We start from the raw sequence: 20,584 nt of genomic DNA, 5'->3' as shown, positions 1-20,584 counted from the left end.
ACCTTATGTAAAATATGTTTGAAATTTTATGACTTATTGAAAAGAACACAAATAATTAAATGAAATAATATATTTTATGTGATTAATTTAATTATCTAATAGAACACTTAATTAGAAACTAAGGTATGTTTAGTTAAAACAAAATTAGTTCAAACAAATAATAAAATAGTGATGAGATAAAAGTTTTGTGTCTTATTTTATTGTCATGTTAGGAATAACTTATCTTACAATTTATATAATAGTGTGTATATTGGATAACTTATCTCAAGATAATTGATCCCATAATAATTGATCCTGAAATAATTTGTTTCCAATCAAACGATGCTTAAATTTATAATTATTTAATGCAATATTATGTACACATACTCCAAAGTCTCCAACACATCATTGAGAACAAAACTTTCCTCTATCATTGATTATTTCCATCTTCCTTTCACATTTACCACAGCCATAAATAACAATTCAAGTGTCTCTTGGGAACAAGGAATGGGCCCCTTCTAAAGAAAAGTAAAACCAGTGGGAAAATGGAGGTAATTATTTAGAGGAGGCAAAAGTTGTGATTTGTGATAATTGGTACCCCCTCTCTGACACTCCTTTGTCATCATTTGACCCTTTGTGCAATAACCCACTACTACTATTCAACTATTTTCCAAATATTCACGTGGGTTATGATAGAATGATCGAGATTCCTCTAATATTTTTAAATAAAATTTTGTTATAAAAAATGATCTTATTAGGATTATCAATCATAGAAATGAAACTTCAAATTAATTGAGCTTCAATATACATATGAATATTTGATATCAAATGAGAAAAAAACAAGTCCTTTGTTTCATTTTTATATAATGTAATTTGACTTAACACAGTTTAAAAAAGAAATATTTGTGAAACTTATGATCTAAAAAGAGTGCTAGATATCATTTTTTACAAGAATTACTAAAACGAAAAAGTGAATCATATAAATTATGACAGACGGAGTAATATTTTCCAAATAATATTAAAAATAAAAAAGGAAATTTTTTACATTGTATCTTTCTATATAAGTCCTTCTCATTTGCACTTCCTACTCATATCACTCTCCAAAGTTTCTTTTCTTTTCTCTCTCTATATCAACAACTCCCCATCTTTCTTACCTGAAAAAAAAAAAAAAAATTCTTTTCACATCACTGCTCTTTTTTTAGCTCTGTTTTTCTTCAAGAAATCTAAAAAAAACAAAATGATGGTTGAAAAAGAAGATTTGGGGTTAAGCCTTAGCCTCAGTTTTCCAGATAATAACAATAAGAAGAATACTCAGCTCAATCTTTCACCTTTCAATCTCATTCAAAAAACTTCTTGGACTGATTCCTTATTCCCTTCAGGTAATTAATTTTGATCTATACATTTTTCCTTTAGATCTGGTTAAAATCTTGTGCATTAAGCTTTCGCTATGCGGTATTCAATAAAGGGCCGGGCCATGGACTTTTTCCAAGGTCCGAACCAAAAAGGATGTTTATTTACGTGAATATTATCATTGCTATTTTGTGTAATTATTTTTTTAAGTGATCGAATTGTGTAAATTTTTTTTACAGATCGGAACATTGAGACATGTAGAGTGGAGACGAGGACTTTTTTGAAGGGAATCGATGTGAATCGGCTGCCGGCTATGGGTGACGCCGACGAAGAAGCCGGCGTTTCGTCGCCGAACAGTACGATTTCGAGTGTGAGTGGAAATAAGAGAACTGAAAGAGAAGCTAATAATTGTGATCAAGAGGAACATGAAATGGAAAGAGGTTCTGATGAAGAAGATGGAGAAACTTCTAGAAAGAAATTAAGGCTATCAAAAGACCAATCTGCCATTCTTGAAGAAAGTTTCAAAGAACACAATACACTCAATCCTGTAAGTTTTGAAAAAAATTTCTTGTTTTTTTTTTAGGGGTATTTTGGTCATTTTATGTTTTTGCTTACAGATTTGTTTTTTTTTATGTGTAGAAACAAAAGCTGGCTTTGGCCAAAAGACTGGGATTGAGGCCTAGGCAAGTGGAGGTGTGGTTTCAGAATAGGAGGGCAAGGTGAGACATTTTTGTTATTTTGTGTACTTTTCGAGGGTATTTATGGTATTTTAATTCACTACTGTAATTATGATAAAAATAATGATTATCATGATTATTGAAAATGATAGGAGTGATAAAAATAATAATGACTTAAAGATTAAAACAGCATGTCTCATGTGAGTGTATGAGACTAAATCATATGCTATTTTGGTCTTTAGTTAGGCATATAGGAACCCCACAATGATAAATTGTCTCCTCATCATACTTTTTTGATTGGCTCCATTCTATTGGTCCATCACAATCATTTAGGGGACATTTATTACGCGGGATGAGATGAGATATTCTCGGAGGATAAAACTCTATACTGTCAATCAAACATATACTTGGATCTTGAATATTCAACTTTATTCCACAGGAATTATAATCTCAAATAATTTAATTTGCAGAACAAACGATCCTTAATATTATTTCTAGAAGTGATCAATAGTAAATTAAGTTGTTGGAGTCATATATATCTAGATCCATTCGAAATTTAGCATTTAACAAAGAATTTTTATACTATCAGATCAGTAAAATAATTATTCATGTTAAGTGAAACAAATTATTACTTCAAATTTAACCACTTTTATGTACACTATCATCTCAATCAATGATAGTACTATAAAAGTAACCCTCTATATTAAGAGGACATGTAAAAGCTCCATACATTGCATATAACTTAAATTCATTTGAAAGTAGTTCCTTTTTCTGCTATGTTGCTTGAATTATCTTACACAAGTACGATAACATTTTTAGATAGTTGAAACTATGTAATTTTTCGTTCTTTTTCTTATGGAGATTTGATTTTTGTAAACAGGACAAAGTTGAAGCAAACAGAAGTTGACTGTGAGTTCTTGAAGAGATGTTGTGAGAATTTGACAGAGGAAAACAGGAGATTACAGAAAGAAGTTCAAGAGTTGAGGGCATTAAAGCTTTCACCTCAATTCTACATGCAAATGACCCCTCCCACCACCCTCACCATGTGCCCTTCATGTGAGCGTGTTGCGGGCCCACCGTCATCCTCATCTGGGCCCACATCCACACCAATGGGCCAGGCCCAACCCAGGCCCATGCCATTTAACCTATGGGCCAATGCACTACATCCTAGATCATGATTTTGCAAGAAGGGCAATTTGGTCAAATGAAAGTGACAAGCAAACTTGTAATCGAGTACCATAATGTTTTGTGTATGAAAATATTAATTTTTATGGTCTAAGATATGGTTGTTGGGACTTGAGAATGGGGGATTTGGTGGGTCAAAGAATCTTTGATTTCTATTATTGACTATATCTTTTTCTTGTATTTACAAATTAGGCTTATTAGTCTTTTTTACTATATTTGGTAGTAAGTACTAATAGTTTACTTTTTCCCCATTTTGAGGTTATTGGTAGGGTAAGAGGAAGAGGACTTTTTAGATGTAAAGTTATGAAGGATATCAACTATTATGGTTATAGATTTACTTGGAGAAGTTTTTAAGTTTGTCTTTTGATCATATTTTTGTATTTTTAACTTTTTGCTAATTGCTTGTCATAATGTCATATCAAATAACTTTCCTTAGTGGCTAAGTTACAAAGCAAAGAGACAGTATGTTAACAACAACAAATTACTCGGATAGTTTTATAAGTGAAGTCTGAACAATATAACATGTACATAAATTTTATTTATGTGAGATTGAAGTTATTTTCGATAGACCTTCTACTCAAAATATAAGTAAGATTTGAACGCATAAAATCAAAATAAAGAGACAATGTCCTAGGAACAATATTTTTTGGTTTGGTTAATCAAGTTCAGGGTATTGTGGGTAATTTGATTCATGCTTTGTGAAGTTGTTTCCTGTTCCTTTGTCATTGTCTAGTCATTAGGAATATAAAATAGTGTCTAATTATTGATTTAAATGCTCATGATTGCTTGAATAGTTTAAGTATTTTAAGTCACAATAGTGTATTCTTATGATATCTTATATGAGTAGGAAATTAATACTAATAAGGGATAAGAGTCTGAAAAATATCCCAACTTTGATCGAATTTGTTGTTGCGTTACTAAACTTTCATGAGGACCTATTACCTTCCTAAACTATTTAATACCGTATTTTAAACATATATTTTTGCCCACGTGGACATAAAAATAATGCAAAATTATAAATAGTAATGTGTCCACGTGGGCACATATATACCTTTAAAATACACTATTAAATAGTTCAGGGGGTAAAAAATACGGTATTAAATAGTTTAGGGAGGTAATAGGTCCTTATGAAAGTTTAGTATCGCAACAACAAATTCGACCAAAGTTGAGGTATTTTTCAGACCCTTATCCCTAATAATAACTTAGAACTATGAAAGAAAGTAATAAGTATTATTTCATTTTTCGATACGATTTAGATTAATCGATTTTTAAAGCAAACATAATAATGAAAATAAAACTGTAAAATTGGAGTGTGATGATCACATGACAAGTCATCATAGCGTAATCAATACATAAGGTAATTGTCGTTCAATTATTAGAGAGCAAATTTGCAATTATAGTCCACAAAAAAGGCCCAAGACGTTAGTTTGCATAGATAGCCAATTTGGCTGGAAGTTATTTAACATGTAGCCATAATTCATAACTATTTAAAGCTTTAATCGCTTCAGACCTATGAGACTGAAGTTGAAAAAATCTTTCATCTGCAGTTATAAAATTTAGACGTGCAGATATGAAGTTAGAATATTACTTCATATACACATTTTTGTGTGAAGTTTGGCTATTTAATTGATTTTATTTATAATATCTCAATTTAATTTATTCTAAAATAATATAGTTTCTTCGTTCTTATTTATATGCCGTTCTTATATTAAAAATAAATACTTCTTTATACTTGTCATTTCCTAAAGTTAATATATAAATGACATTATTCTTCCTATTTTACCCTTGAGAATTATTAGCCTTTGAAAGTATGAATTTGATCAACATAGGAAAACTAAATGATTAATTCATATTCACGGGTCAATTTAATTGATCAAAGTAAATTAACTTATGTTCATTTATTGAAAACTTGACTTCAAGAGAACAGTAAATAAAGATACAATGAAAACTTACCTAATTTCTTAGGGTGAGGAGTGGGGGGTTGGGGTGGCAATCGATAGATCCAATCAATCTGGCGATGAAGAGAATTTTTTGATGTTGAAAGATATCGTGATGACAAGTATTCAATTTGTTCAGTAAACTACTCGGGGGCATTTACATAAACTCCAAAACTGTACTTAAGAATTTTACATCAGAAAACTCCAAGCTTACTGAAGAAGGAACAGAATAGAGAAAACTTGTTTTGGTAGAAACTATATTTTAAAACATTTTTAATTAACCAAATAAAAAGACTTCCTTTTTTTCTTGCATCCATGATGTACTAATCTTATTCCCCTGCAGATTTCCATACCGGCTGATCTTCCACTCTTCCAACATCCCGAATCGAGGTGGTTTTAAACTCGGGTTTATTTAACCCCTTCTTAAAAGCAGTTACCTTTTTTTGATCTTGAACTTATAATCTTACGATTGAAGGTGGAGAAAGGGTATTTAACACTTGAGCAAAGTTGCCTACCTCTTTAGTTAAAAAAAAAGAAGGAAAGGTGCTTCGAAGTCTTAATTCAAGCTACAAATATTGAGTTTATGTATTGATAACCTGTCCACCATTTTGTCCAAAACTCGTCTAAATTGCAACAACAATAACATATCCAGTGTAATCACACATAGTGTGGTCTGGAGAAAGTAGAATGTACATAGACATAGACAGTACCCCTACCTTGAGGATAGCTAGACCAATAGACCCTCATCTAAAATTGTGTCCTAAAATCCTCTGATAATAAAGTAGCAACTCGAAATGATGTTAGATTATGATAATGGGACACACTGGAGTTGTTGAGATTCCTGAGCCTAATATAAGCTACAGTATACTAAGTGCAAATCAAATTGATATACAAATCCAGATATCAGAGAATAGAGCATTAGTACTTCAACATAACTCTATAACATCAATTGCCCACTGGTTAAGGACAATTTTGAAGGATTATATTGACACTACAAGTACCATTGGTTATTATCTCTGTCTTCACTTAGGGTAAGACTGTATACACACCACTCGTCCCAGACCCCGTTTGTTGACTAATAGGTATATTGTTGTTGTTAAGAAAGCTGGGATAATCAAAAGATCTTCATTCCAGATATTGTCATGCAGTAACAATAATCATAAGAAGGGCCTCATGGTCAACAAATCAATTATAGTAGATGAGGCAGAGGTAATTAATTACATTAAAATTACAATATGCTAAAATCTCTGTATAATAACAGAAAACTCAGTAAGTATAAATAGTGAAACATAAAAGGTTATCTTACAAGGTTTCTTGTAGGTTGCCCTGCTGATCTTCTGATGGATTCAATTCTTTGAAGCCTAATTTGCTCCCTAAACTTTGCTATAAACTCATCAGCTTTCTTATCAACATCTGGTCCTTCATGATCACTCTGAGTTTCAATTTCTGGTTTTTCCGCGTTTTCTTCAAAGTAATCATAATCTTCACTATCAGTCTCTGAATCCTCTTGATCACTTTCCATAAGGAATTTCTCAACATATTCTTTCTTCTCTTCATTTGGGAATTCCATGAATCTTGATTTTGTTGAAAAGTTGTAACTTTCATGCATCATTTTATCAGTTGTTCCTATAACATTTTCTTCAGGACATGTGAATTCTTTTGTTCTTGTACTTCCAATGAATGGCCTCAATTCTGTTGTTGTTCCTGAATATGCTTTTCTTATTGTTTGGAGCTTTTCACCGCGTGTCAAATCCATTGGCACACTCCTTATGCTTCTCCTCAATTCCTTATCAGATGAAATTACATTGTCATTTGTAACACTAGAGGTTGATTTCATCTTATAGAAGAAATGTGGTGGTGGTGGAGGTGGTGGTGGAGGAGGATTCGATTTACGAAAACTTTTCTTTCTCACTACATCTTCATTAACAATCTTGGATTGTGATTCTGGTGAAAAGGACAATTTTCTTGATTGTGAAGGAGAAGGAGTTCTTGGTGAAGAGGAATTTGAGTTGTTATTACTATTCTTAGGTAATCTAAAAGATTGAGACCTTAAAGAAAAAGGTTCAATCTTTTTAACTAAATCACCATTTTCTTTCATCTCCATGTTTCTTGCTGATCTTGATCGCCATGGAATAGGCGATGGACGAACAACATTTTCCTCTAAACTCTCCACCAATTTCTTAGGACTTGACACAACAAAATCCCCATTTCTTGATTTTGAACTTAATCCATTACTTTCTTCCAAATGATCATCAAGAACACGCGATTTCAAGCTTCGAATAGGTAAAAGAAGAGGCTTTTCGCCAATTCTTGAATTAATAGCTCTCTGTTCATTAAGGCTATGATTTTCTATTACAACAGGATTGTTACCTCTATGGTACTGATTATTCCAAGTTTGAACCTTGTTTTCATCATGATTATCGGTATCATCATCGAAAACAGATGAGGCATGAAGTAATCCAGATACATAGGATTGAGCATTATCAAACTTTGTGTTATGTTCCTTATCTGTTTCATCACTTTTTTTGCTAAAAAGTCCATATGAAACAGCTATGCCAACAAATATAAGCTGAAGAACTTCCCAGCTTCTTGTTTGAAGAGTTTGGTTAATGAAATCAGGAGCTTCTGAGGTGAAAAGTGGAAGCACAACAAGAAAAATCACAATAAGTGAAGCTTTGAAGAGAAAATGGTTATAAAACTTAGTATGTTTTGCATGGTTTGGTGGAACTTCAGAGTCTTTTTTCTGTTTTTTGGAGGTGTTAGGAGATGTGTTGTCTCCCATTGAAGAAAAAAGAGGAAGTTTGGTTTGTTTTGGGATGTTGTTTTATGTTGCAAAATGTGAAAAGAAGATGAGATGATGGATGAGAGAAGTCTTAATGCTAAGGAAAAGTATAGAGAGAGTGATGAAGAAAGTTTTTGGAATGAGTGATTTGATTTCAAGCTATGCTTTAATTTCTTTATCTTTAAAAAGATTCTACTCTTATGACATTCTTGTCCTCCTATTTTCTCAATTCACCACTATGTGAAAATGGTGGGAAATACTCTTACTGTCGACCATCCAAACTCATGACAAGTATTGTCTGCTTTGGATTAACCAATATCACAAATTTATCCTTTGAGCTATGTCATCAATGAGCTAAAAAACGTATGTATGTATCATGTGAACTTGTGTTATGTCTTATAAAGTTCTTTACTTTTCTATTCTATTTTGATATGAGATTCACCTAAAATGTCATATGTATCATTTTTCTTCAGAAACTTGTTAGTTTTGCCTCGCTCTAATCGATTCAGCTCCGTTACCTACGCCACACATATTGAATATTTTTTCATAAAATACTCATTGTTGTTGATAAGTAATACTTAGTAGAATTTCTTTGAGGAGTCTTGGAGTGTAAATATTAAGCTTTTCATACTTTCCATTAAGAAATTTAACATAGCATATTTTGAGAATCAAAATTCTTGTATGTAAAGGACAAGAACTAGAGATTACCTCCTAAATATTGAAGTTTACACTATTAGAACATCTAAAAATATTTACATAAAATTATCCATAAAAATGAGATTAATAAATAAAGCATATTTTGTTATAATACGTTAATATATATTACTAAATTTTGCACTATTAACATATATAATCATTATTTTTTTAAAAAAAGTTTTTTATTTTGGGGGGGGGGGGGGGGGGGGGGGGGGGTTGAAGGGTATTTTGGGAATAGAGAAAAATGAGGGGACCAAGAGGTTGCGTGGGGAATGGTTAGGATTCTCTCTTTTGGAATGGGTACGCTAGCTTTGTGTGTGGGAATTGGGATATGATGAGTTCAACATCTTTGCCTTCTTTTTCCATACTTTAATTTGGAAGGCTATGCTTTTCTTTCTATATTGTCTGCCCTCCCCACTTTCATCCAAAATTTACTTTGTTTGGAGTTTATGCTCTATGCTTTTTAAGGACCACCAAGTGACAAAACTTGGAGTTTTGTTTTGACGGGATAGAGTTATCTGGTGCTTATTTTATTAAAAAAGTTACATGAGAAATAGTTAACACCGTGTTAATTGATCTGAACATCACTATTAGCTAAAAATAATAATAATTTGATCATATTTGGTATCATGGGTTTGGAGTCAATGTTTCTTATAGGATTTTGATATTAGTTAGGTATCATTACAGCAATAATCAATCGGATTCATTTTTTTTGTCGGTATATAAATTATACACTTGTTGTACATATATTATACATGTTATCCATTGTCTATTTTTAATTTAAGTGATTGGGGTGCTATTTAGAAATTCTTTCTTATTCCTTCTTCCTTTTTCATTCTTGATTATATTATTATTATTATTATTATTATTATATATGAGTGTAATATCAAGAGATTAGACAATACTCTAGAGGTTTAATACATGATGTCCATTTCTTAATGTGAATGCAAGGTATTTTTGTTTTCTTAATAATTGTTGTATCCCTGCTATCTTATTATTCTTTTGTAAAAATCTTTAACATTTTGATGCAATACCAATTCATCAATCTACAACTTGATATATGATTCTAGATAAAGTTCCAAGATTCCTTTGGACGTTTAACGACAATAAATTTCCTTTTAGCAATAATATATGTTATTATATCCAGAGTCGCTAAAAGTATTGATTGTAAATATACATATTTATTATTGTCGCTAAATATATATGGGACCTCCCGTGTGAGGTCAGGTGATGGTCAACAACTCAGGCAGGTCCTCTGCTAGAGTCAGAGTTGTTGTGTAGCCAGGTTCACCTGCCCAATGCCCTTCCAATCCAAGCCGGCAAAGCCGCCCCTATATCTAACCACCGCTGCTTTATCCGCCGTCTCTGCGGCCGCCAAAAGCCTACCCTCTCTCGGATATTGAGTGGGTTGACCGGGGAAGAGATCACCACCCCGAAGCATATAGATCCACCCGATCGATGAACACTCAAACCGAACTCACCCATCCTTTTGGAGGGATGCGAGAACCAATCCGAGTAATCAACCGCTTTTTTTTTTAATCTACCTCAAGCACCCCAACAACAACAATTATATTTTTATCAATAAATAACCGTCCCAAATAGTGGCATTTTTGTTTGTATTTTCTAGAGCATATATGATTCTTTTTTAGTGTTCCAACTTTCAACATATGAATAAATAAAAATTAAGCTAAGATTTGGTGGTGAGGAATAAGTTGAATAATGGTCTTATTTGCGTGTTACCTCAGTGGACATATATACTTTCCACACAAGCTCATCCATTTTCATGATAATTCTAAGTAAAAGAAAAGTATGTATAGCCTTGCCACAATTAGTTTTGTCTCCTTTTACCAATGACTTTAGTAACATCTAGATAAGCGGATTGAATATGCAAATTTTGGTTTAATAGATTTTATGATTTCGAATTAGAAGTTATAAAGTATCTCAATTTATAAACCCCCATTTACATTACAATCATTCAAATAAAATATTTATACAAGCAATGAATGTATATTTGGTACGAAGGAAAATGTTTTAATCCGAATTACTATTATATATGCCTTTCTTCAAGTTGTCATCAATTCTGTAATTAAGAATCTTAAGAAAGGGTTAGTTTGATTCTTCAGAGGGTAATTAGGAGAAATCAAAAGTTAATGGGAGATTATCTCTTTGGTTAAAGGTAAAAGAATTCAAAAGATATGTGTCATTGACAACATGCTAACGTATCAGATTCTATCTTAATCAAACCTCCTTTTCAACTTTGAAATGTACAACAACTCTCTTTACAAATCCTCATTGTGTGTGTATTGTCCCCACTTTTTTTTTTCTTTTTAAAATAAATAATCTTTTCCCTTCTGTCTTTCGGTATTATACTCCCTCCGTTTCAAACTGTCTCTTTCATTTTAATTTTTCACGTGAAGTATCTAAGATCACAACATTAAAGGACATTTTAGTACATTTTACATATTTTTAGATTAAGATTAAAAAATTCAAAAGTCTTCTTTATTTTCTTAAACTCCGTATCAAGTCAAAATCAGAAAATAAAAATAAAAATTGAGATGAAGGAAGTAATGTTTATGCAAGCAAGTCCTTTTGCTGAAGACCTTAAGATAATTAATGATAACACAAGGCTAATACTAAAATGCAGTTGATGATAAATCTACATTGATTTTGGAAAATTCGATGATATATAATAAACACACGTACCAAAGTGTTCGAACATGAGAATAGAAAAAGTCATAATAAGGAGCGCTTCCTTTTTTAATGAGTTGTATCTGACTTGAATTTGATATTCCAATGAATAAAGAGTTCATTTCTTATTACGAATGAGCTTGTCACAACCCCTAAACAAATCACCAAGATTTCACAAATTATGTCCTAATTTTGGAACAAATGTTCATAATTCTTGGCGGATCACTAGGACTTGCACAAAAAATTCACTCGCAATTTTTTTGCATAAAAATTATTCCAAAATGATAATCAATTTTAAGCGAAAATTGTGCAGAATAGTAAACATTTAAACCATATTAAATGTTATAGCTATCGTTTAAGAAAATTCTAATTCGTAGCTATGGTTTCTTCCAATCTTGTTATTATCCCGATTTGTATAATTCACCTGATTTGTATAAATCTAGAATTTGTATAATTCGATTCCTGATTGTATAAATCCAAAATTTTGTATATGCTTACCCTAACTATTTTGTATATGCTTACCCTATTTGTATATTGACAAGCGAAATATACAAACAGAGTTCCTAAAAATTCCTAAATATATATATACATAATTTGTATATACTTATCCTATTTGTATATTCGCAAGCGAAATATACAAACGGGCAGAAATATACAACCACAACTTCCATAGCAAACAAAATTATAAACTATGGAATGCAATTATCAAAACTATAGCTATAGATCCTTATTATGTCTATTATGTTTGCTATTTCTGAAATTTTTCTTTTTTTCTATTACCAATTACAAACAATTTCGAATGATCAGGTTCGATCCATTAGGCCCTGTTGTACTCACAAGCCCAAATTTCGTCTAGCTGAAATGGAATATTTGGGCCCAAATCTGGCCCATATTATTTTCCTCGGCCGGTCCATTAAGCTAATTTACGCCTCTCCAATCTCTTCCCAAGTGCGGCAGTTTCCGGCGTCTTTCCCATCGGTGCCTCTTTCGCCGGCGAAAAAAACAAGTTACAGGTTCCCGTCTTCATTTCTCTTGCTCTATTATTCCATATCTTTCAATTTTCTCGCAATTCAAAATACAGCATATCTAGAATTCATTTTCTTATGAGAAAATTATGTTTCTTCCATCAATTTCTCGCCTATTCGCCGATTCTAAATCAGTCAATAAACCAATTTTTTCACTCAAATTGGTACATTTACTCAGCACTTCTTCATCATCAGCTGGAGAATTTTTAAGTCATTTGCTGAATAATAAAAATGTGTCGGGTATGGAGAGAACATTGAGCTCAGTTAGGTCTAAGCTAGATGCTCGATGTGTTGATGAAATATTAGAGAAGTGCGCTGTTGATGATCCCCAAATGTGTCTGAGATTCTTCATTTGGGCTGGTCTTCAATCCAGCTATAGACATAGTAGTTACATGTACAGTAGAGCTTACAAACTGCTTGGAGTGGATAGTAAACCGCAAATTATTCGAGATGCCATTGAGGCTTATAGGCTGCAGAAATATGTCACAAGTGCTAAGATGTTTAAAGTTGTGTTGAATTTGTGTAGAGAGGGAAAAGATGCTACCTTGGGATTGTGGGTGTTGAGGAAAATGAAAGAGTCTAATTGTCGCCCGGATACGATTATGTATAATGTAGTTATTCGATTATTATGTGAGAAGGGAGATATGGATGAGGCAATGGGTTTGATGAGAGAAATGGACCTGATTGATGTTCATCCTGATATGATCACCTATGTCGTGATGATTAAGGGGTTGTCTGAGGTGGGTAGGTTGGAAGAAGCTTGTGGATTAACAAAAGCTATGAGGGGACATGGATGTATACCAAATACGGTTACCTATTCAGCTCTTCTTGATGGGATTTGTAGGTTTGGGAGTTTGGAAAGGGCACTTGAGTTATTGAGAGAAATGGAAAAAGACGGTGGGCAGTGTAAACCTAACGTCGTTTCATATACTACTGTGGTTCAAAATTTTGTTGAAAAATGTCAGGCGATTGAGGCACTAAGTATTTTGGACCAAATGAGGGATTTTGGGTGTAAACCAAATAGGGTACTTATCTCTACTTTGATTCATGGTCTTTGCAAAGAGGGGCATGTGGAGGAGGCTCATAAGGTCATTGACAGAGTAGCTAAAAGTGGTATTTCATATGATTCTTGCTATAGCTCTTTAGTTTTATCGTTATTTCGGATTGGAAAAGTCGAGCAGGCAGAAATGTTTTTTAGGAGAATGTTGACTGGTGGCCTAAAGCCTGATAGCTTCACCTCAAGCACAATAATACGATGGCTTTGTCAGCAAAATCGGATACTTGATGGATATTGCTTGATTGAGCAGTCTGCAAGTGTATCTTCTATAGATTCTGATATTTATTCTATTCTTATGGCTGGACTATGTGAGGCAAATCACCTTGTGGAAGCTGCTAAGCTTGCTCATCTGATGGTAGATAAAAGAATTCAGTTCAAAGGTCCTTGTGTTAAAAATGTAATTGAATGTCTTAGACGTTGTGGGAAAGAGGATTTAGCTTCAAGCATTGGTAACGTTAAGAGCTGATGAATATTACAATTGCATTAATATGTTGATCCTACTTGTGCACCAAACAGTCCCCTCGTCAGTTATGTGGAATATTCCACATAATTGAATTCTTCTTCAGTTTTGTGCAATCAAATAAATGTTGGTGCTATGTGCACAAAACTTGGTCATCCTTCGTATTCAGTTAGTTGTTGAGGCTATGCATGAGCGGGTTTAGTGCTTGTTCTTCTCTTATATTCCCCTATATTATCCCCACGCTGCTCAATTGCCTCCTTTGGTGCTTTCTATCGAGCCGTACATACAGAGTTAAACTTTTCCCAACTATTCATTTTACTGGCACTTTGAACTCTGTGCTTCGGAAGTGGAAGTCTAAAAAGTTTACGAAAAACCAATGATCTTACACCAGAATCACTCTGTGTTGCTGCAGGGGAATGAATGTCAAGAGGAAGAGTTCTTGAATCTGATAAAGAAAGAAGGAAAAGAGGGAAATGGGATATCAATAATTAAGGGAAAAATATCTCTCTGTGTACACTTTATTCGTTTATCCCATGTTACTGCTTGAACAATCAGTAGTTGACTCTTATGTAATATGAGCTCTGGGTAAGTATTGTCTCTCACTTAGAAAATTTGATGACATTCAAGCATGAATGTTCTCATTTGCAATAATCAGATGTGCTGCTGGCTATTACCGATAATTTTCCTCATTATGTTTGTGTATGATTTCACTCTTCTTACCTGATAATAGTGTGAACAGAATTTGCTGCTTCGTTTTTCAGATATAATTCTATTACCTGTCACTTGTTGATCTTTTTGAGATTTCCTGCTCCAAGTATTGTTTGCATCTCTGCATCTATTGATAAAACAAGAACTTTAGTCTAGGCTTCAGGATCTGAACTATGGATATTGGATGTTTTCTCATTTCAAATAGAAATTTATTCTTCTATTTGTTGACATTAGTTCATTGAAACTCTCTTTGATGCCAATATGTAGCAGGAAAACCATCGGAGAAAGGCTTCTTCAGCAACAGTTTTGCACACTAAACCAACTAATGGTTTAGTACATTGCTTCATCTGCATCCTAACTCGAATGCCTCTCATGTATGTTATCGATTTTTGAAACTTGTGTTTTGTCATGCTTTGAGATTGTCGATTGTGAAGACCACTCTATTTCTACTGTAAAATGCACCTCCTAACTACCAGTAGTAAGTGGGCGTAGATTGATAGGCAGAGATAGTTTGTTTGGAGGAAGAAAATAAGGACCAAACATTATCTTGTAACTTGTAATTTCTGTATGAATGCAAACCTGTTTTTTCAATTTGTTATGGAAAATATATTAGTAACAAGGATGGCTGAGTTGGTGCAGTTCATATCTCATAAGGGAAGTCAGAGATTGATTTTTCGGCCTATGCCTTTTCAATCGAGTCATTGCAATTTGCTTGTTGTATAGGTAAAATGGGTCAAAAAATGTCGAGCGAACCCCATCCATGACCGGACCAAGGAGTGAAGCCCCAACTCATAAGAGTCCCAATATCCTTAGATTCTCAACGTCCGGTATGCGATCAAAGAGTTAGTGCTCTAGTGGAAGACTAGAAGAGATTCGAACCTTATAAAATGAGTTACCTAAGTTTATTCTCTATATTACCCCATTAGGCAATCAATGTTTGGGTCCACTAGTTTTTCGATTAAAACACTTGTTTATGCAACATTTCATTACTAAGATCAATCTAACGCACGTGTCCATAAATTACTTAACAAATTAAGTTATATCATTTTTTGAATAAACACTTACCGTTTACATATGTTATGCGGTTTTCAAATTATTGCACATAAATAAATGGATTTATTTAGTGCAAATATGTGTGCACACCTAAAAAGATAACAACCGAGGATTCCCAAAAATAAAAACAATTAGTATCTGAAACAAATACTAACTAACTAATTATAAGCACTTAGCATAAGGTATGGGGCAACAACGAGGTCATCCAATCAAATAAAAGGGCCTTAAATGTGATTCGTAAATTGTAGTTTGGGTTTTGCACGTCACCGTCTCTTACAAAATTTACTTTAATTAATTTTATATTTATTAAAATGTTTGAAATTTCGTGGCACACATATACAGAGGGGACAATCTGAATTCTCAAGTAGAGTATTATCTAGGGTTCTTCAATTCCAAGCTATCTCCACTCTTTTACCGATTCCAATTCAATTGCTTTTGCAAATCGAGGGTCTCAGCTATCTCCGCCAGATCTTGGCCGTCCGATTGATACCTTTTTCTCTGAATATGGTCAAAATTTGCAAGCCCTATATTGATTTCAATCAAAGTTTGAACCTTTGTTGCAATTTCAGCGACTCAGATCCGTTTCACAGATAATTTGCCTAATTTTGAGAGAAGGGTCGGTTTTTTTGTATGTTGATTTTGAAGAGAGTCGTCTCTTAGTTTGAAACTTTAGGTGGAAGTTTGTGGAATTTGCACTTTGTTTATCAGTGCGTTGTGTAAATTTTCTTTTGTAAGTGTGTTCTGCATCTTGTTTTTGATCAGTGGGTTGTATATAATTTCTTTTTTTGTCTTCCAAGTATTATGATGTATATAGAGGAAGAGAAGGGAGGAGAGCTGGAGGCTGGGAAGGAGGAGGTGGTGGTGGGTGGAGTGATAGAGAAGGCAGAGAAATTATCTGTTGATGGTAAGGTGTTGTGTTCTAGTGGTAGTAGTGGCAAGAATGCTATTGTTGTGTTGGATGTAAGGAGGGTCATGGTTGGAGTTGGGGCTCGGGCCTTGTTTTACCCAACACTTCTCTACAATGTTGTTAGGAACAAGATTCAGGTAGAGTTTCGCTGGTGGGACTGGATTGATGAGGTATAACAACCTTTTTCAGTATTGCTTTTGACATTTTTTTGTTGTCCTGGATATACTGTATACACTTGTAATGAATGCCTTGTTGTTATTGTTGTTTCCCCTTTAATGTATACACGTGTAGTGAATTCTGTTGTCTTTATATGGATCTATGTCAATGTGCAAATGACGTCAGTATGCTTCAATAGTTGTTTAGCTAAGTTGGAATGTTTTTGCTTATAATGTGCAATCCCTATTGCGTATCCAAATGTTAACGCATGTAATGTATTGATAAAGTTTGAACTAGTTATATTAGAAATTCATTCTAATTAATTGTCATTCGAGGCAGGATAGGTCTTTCTGAAAAGCTTTGGAAATGTCAGTTTCATTAAAGTTGATTACTTTGATTGCTGATGTTGAACTGTTATAACATCTTGCTGAACTTTTAAGTCATGAATAACGAATAATAGTACTATATGCATGGTTATTCAGAAAGATGGGTGGAACTGAATTTTGTAGAAATATCAATCTTAATTTCTATCTGGGCATGCTTTTCAATAATAAAAAAGGAATATAATAAGATCAATACAGTACTCTGTATCAAACGCATTAGCAAGATGATAAAACTTGTCTGTCCTGGAATGACAAGACAATGACATATGGGAACTAATACTTTTTCTGTGGTAATCTTCTTAAATAAATTTGCCTCTAATCACTAATCTGTGACAAGTGGCAAAGGATGTATAGTTATCCAGGAAGATGGACAAATAGTAAACTTGTTCAGGATATGGACAAATAGTAAACTTGTTCAGCTCTTCTTTTCTTTTCATTGCTATAAAGTTAGTTACTCTCACTAGTATCATCCCAGATTAACTCTTACATTTCCTGCAATTTTTTTTGAATGTCGTACAATCTTTCTCCACCAGTTACTTGCTTATAGGGATATTAAGGAATGTGCTCTTACATCTTTAACTTACATGATATAAGCTGAAATGCATTTCTTGTAATTCCATATGCATCTATCTTCACATTGGAGATTAAGTTTGCTTGTATGCATTGACCATCTTGGAAGATCGCATAGGTTGATTGATGTTCATTCTTTCAAATTCTTTTTTAGTGAATAGTTAGTTAGTAGTTTGTACTCCAATATTTTACGGTATAACAAGATTGTAGTACTGACTTAATATCCTGTTTAGTTTGTGTTATTAGGTGCTGTCCCTTTCCAATCTGATGTGAAAAGGCTAAAGGAGCTTGGTGTCTCCGGTGTCGTCACCCTAAATGAGCCATATGAGACTTTAGTTCCGACATCTTTATATGAGGTTAGTTCTTGAACTTCTGATATTTGTTTTATTCTTTCTGTTATGCTTCACTTAAAAGATAAGTCAGTTCAAGTATAACCTTCAGGACCCTTCTCCTTATTTCTTCTGTACCCCTTTGCTTGATCTTTCTGTTATGCTTCACTTAAAATATAACTTGGTCATTCCTCATCTAAATAGAAAGAAATGAAAAGTCAGGCTTCATTCAAGCCTCTCCTTCCTCTTATTTCTTTTGTATCCCTATGAAATTGGAATACACAAATTAAGTATGTTTGAGTAGCATTGCACTAGCTGAGGAGGCTGTACGTGCACCAAACATATTTTGATGAAACGGTCCAACTGTCCATAGTGACCCTTTTTCAGGACCTTATTTACTGTTTGTGCTCTGATCTTCTTCATGGTATTACCATTGGTATTAATTATATAAATATGGGATACAGTAGTTGTTTCCTTCCTACCTTACCCCAGTACAGAAGTCTGTCACTTCTTAATTCCCACGTTTTACTTTTCAGTAATAACTAATTGTCTAGGTCAAATACTTTTAAATTATGGATTTGTTATTTAAATTTCCTTCCCATTACACGATCAAGTTTTCTTTTTCTTCACATTATTGTTATCTATTACTTCTCGCAGGCTCATGGTATTCGTCATTTGGTTCTCCCAACAAGAGATTACTTATTTGCCCCATCTCTGAATAATATATGTCAAGCAGTAGAGTTCATCCATGGTGCGTAGCTTCCCAGCCCTTTGGCTCCCTTTTTTAATTAGTTTGTTGATTTTTACAGTATTGTCAACATTCTTGACCTTAATTCCTGGATGTTTTTGGTATTTTGTCACGACATCAGTCACTTACCATCTTGAGATTCATCTAATTTTTTCAACTCTGGAACTATGAGCGTTTCCATCATATCAAAAATGACAGTCTGAGGGTTGAAGTGTCCAATTCTTGGGTTGACAGGGATTCTTCGATAATCAAATTTTATGTTTGAGACTTATGATAAAAAGTACCTTAAACTACATGTTAAATATTTTACAAATTCAAATGTCATTGTTAAGTAAAAGTCAACAATACCGGTCCAATCAAATATTTATTTGACTCACTAAATTGTGATTATGACTTAAAATGGGATTGGGGGAGTACATGTGTTAAGTTGCTGGTCTTCTATTTAGATATAGTACTTTTTGAGGTGTCTGTCCCTTTGTTTGGTGGCTTGTTTTCTGTTTTGTTGCTTTCTATGGAAACAAATATGGGTGAGTACAAAACTCCATTAAATTAGCCCTGGTTTAGTAAATTTCTATGCTTTTCCTCTTGTATTCTCTCCTCTTCCTTCCTACCTAATCAAGATTGAACCTCGACACCTTCCCCCCCCCCCTCCCCAGAGGAGAGTTTACTAGTAGGTTAAGCCTTTAAATAAAATTTTCTTGTTTGTCTTTGAAGAAAATGCTTCCAATGGACAAAGTACATACGTGCACTGCAAGGCTGGTCGAGGACGTAGCACGACCATTGTCTTATGCTACTTGGTGGGTAAACTAAGACTTGTTTGAATGGATTGTTTAAAGATCACTTTACCCATTTTCTTTCTGAAGTTTCTTTCGTTTTGTAGGTTAAGTACAAGCAGATGACACCAAATGATGCATATAACTATGTGAAGTCAATTCGTCCAAGGGTGCTTTTGGCCTCTACCCAGCGACAGGTGTCTCAAGATTTACCTCATATTTTGATCCTTTTTCTCTAAGATGCATGATTTTTCTCCTTTAATGAGATTGATGGTAGATAATCCAGTTGACTTGGTTTTTATTTTTCTGGCTATTGTTGCTGATTCTGTTTTCCCACTGATTATCAGGCTGTCCAGGATTTTTACCATCTCATGGTGAAAAAGTCATACAGTTCTACCCCTTTGACTAGTATGATCCCACGGAGCTCAATCTTCTCCAGACGGAATTTGCTAGCCTTCGATGATGGTGCTGTAGTTGTGATAACCGAAACAGATCTAGATGGATATAGTTCAAGCCTTGACTCTAGGGTGGCTGGATCTGAGCTTTGGGCAGATTTGAATTTGATTTACAGGGTTCGAGTTGCTGGTGGGGCAGCCTTAGCAAGACTCTCCTGTATGTGGTTACGTTGCCACACTGACCAGAAGATTCCAAATCAGAAGGTGACTGCAGAGAGCAAGCAGCTGGAAAGTTTTACTGTAGATATACATGTGTTTTCTTAAGTTAATAAGTTGTACATATTTCTTCTGTATATATAAAATATTAAGATGCTACAAGCTAAGGTGTCTACTATTTCAGCTTACTCTTCCATAAAACCTCGACGTTCTCTATGTAAATACGATATACTTCTCAAGTTGCAAATGAGAAGTTTGAGTATATGTATATATATATAGCTCTTTATGCGAAGTTTCTTAACAATCTGTCTGTTAATTCACTCAGCTAGAACCTATTTTTTCTGTTTTATTTCCAGCAAACACCAAGTAACCATTTGCATTGAATCTTGATATATATAGTTGGTGCTTTAACATCACTCTTTTTTTCAGGATAGGATTTATCATATTTGATCGAGACAGACTTAAATAGAGCGACATGGACAATGAAGTTTTATATGATTAATTTAACTC

General features: G+C 33.7%; 5 protein-coding genes across 7 annotated transcripts in view; 3 read left to right on the top strand and 2 right to left on the bottom strand.

Moving 5' to 3' along the window:
* LOC125826403 (deSI-like protein At4g17486) overlaps window positions 1–20,584 on the bottom strand; it is a 554,011-nt gene that overhangs the window by 494,038 nt on the left and 39,389 nt on the right. The gene's annotated exons all lie outside the window — the stretch shown is intronic.
* LOC125826416 (homeobox-leucine zipper protein HAT4-like) lies at window positions 1,217–3,561 on the top strand. The gene is made up of 4 exons (XM_049505740.1): window positions 1,217–1,358; window positions 1,569–1,876; window positions 1,969–2,048; window positions 2,887–3,561. Exons 1-4 carry the CDS (start codon window positions 1,217–1,219, stop codon window positions 3,182–3,184), a joined length of 828 nt encoding a protein of 275 aa, XP_049361697.1. The 3' UTR covers window positions 3,185–3,561.
* On the bottom strand, window positions 6,426–10,047 carry LOC125826686 (uncharacterized). Its single transcript, XM_049506041.1, has 2 exons — window positions 9,898–10,047; window positions 6,426–7,871 (listed from the first exon to the last, which is right to left on the bottom strand). Exons 1-2 carry the CDS (start codon window positions 10,045–10,047, stop codon window positions 6,426–6,428), a joined length of 1,596 nt encoding a protein of 531 aa, XP_049361998.1.
* Window positions 12,218–14,511, top strand: LOC125826382 (pentatricopeptide repeat-containing protein At5g47360). Of its 2 annotated transcripts, XR_007442938.1 has the most exons (2): window positions 12,218–14,032; window positions 14,249–14,511. XR_007442938.1 is itself a non-coding variant. In XM_049505691.1 (1 exon), exon 1 carries the CDS (start codon window positions 12,409–12,411, stop codon window positions 13,840–13,842), a length of 1,434 nt encoding a protein of 477 aa, XP_049361648.1. In that variant the 5' UTR covers window positions 12,218–12,408; the 3' UTR covers window positions 13,843–14,064. The 2 variants fall into 2 exon arrangements, 1 of the variants encoding a protein (XP_049361648.1); XM_049505691.1 differs by lacking the exon at window positions 14,249–14,511 and having other exon boundaries at window positions 12,218–14,064.
* On the top strand, window positions 15,940–20,361 carry LOC125826393 (phosphatidylglycerophosphate phosphatase PTPMT2-like). The gene is made up of 6 exons (XM_049505705.1): window positions 15,940–16,674; window positions 17,847–17,969; window positions 18,600–18,693; window positions 19,405–19,487; window positions 19,571–19,660; window positions 19,811–20,361. Exons 1-6 carry the CDS (start codon window positions 16,399–16,401, stop codon window positions 20,180–20,182), a joined length of 1,038 nt encoding a protein of 345 aa, XP_049361662.1. The 5' UTR covers window positions 15,940–16,398; the 3' UTR covers window positions 20,183–20,361.

Source organism: Solanum verrucosum, unplaced genomic scaffold (genome assembly GCF_900185275.1).
Source record: "Solanum verrucosum unplaced genomic scaffold, falcon-dt-bn FXZP01000060.1, whole genome shotgun sequence".
NCBI classification, from domain to species: domain Eukaryota; kingdom Viridiplantae; phylum Streptophyta; class Magnoliopsida; order Solanales; family Solanaceae; genus Solanum; species Solanum verrucosum.
This window is presented reverse-complemented; position numbering and strand designations above follow the sequence as displayed.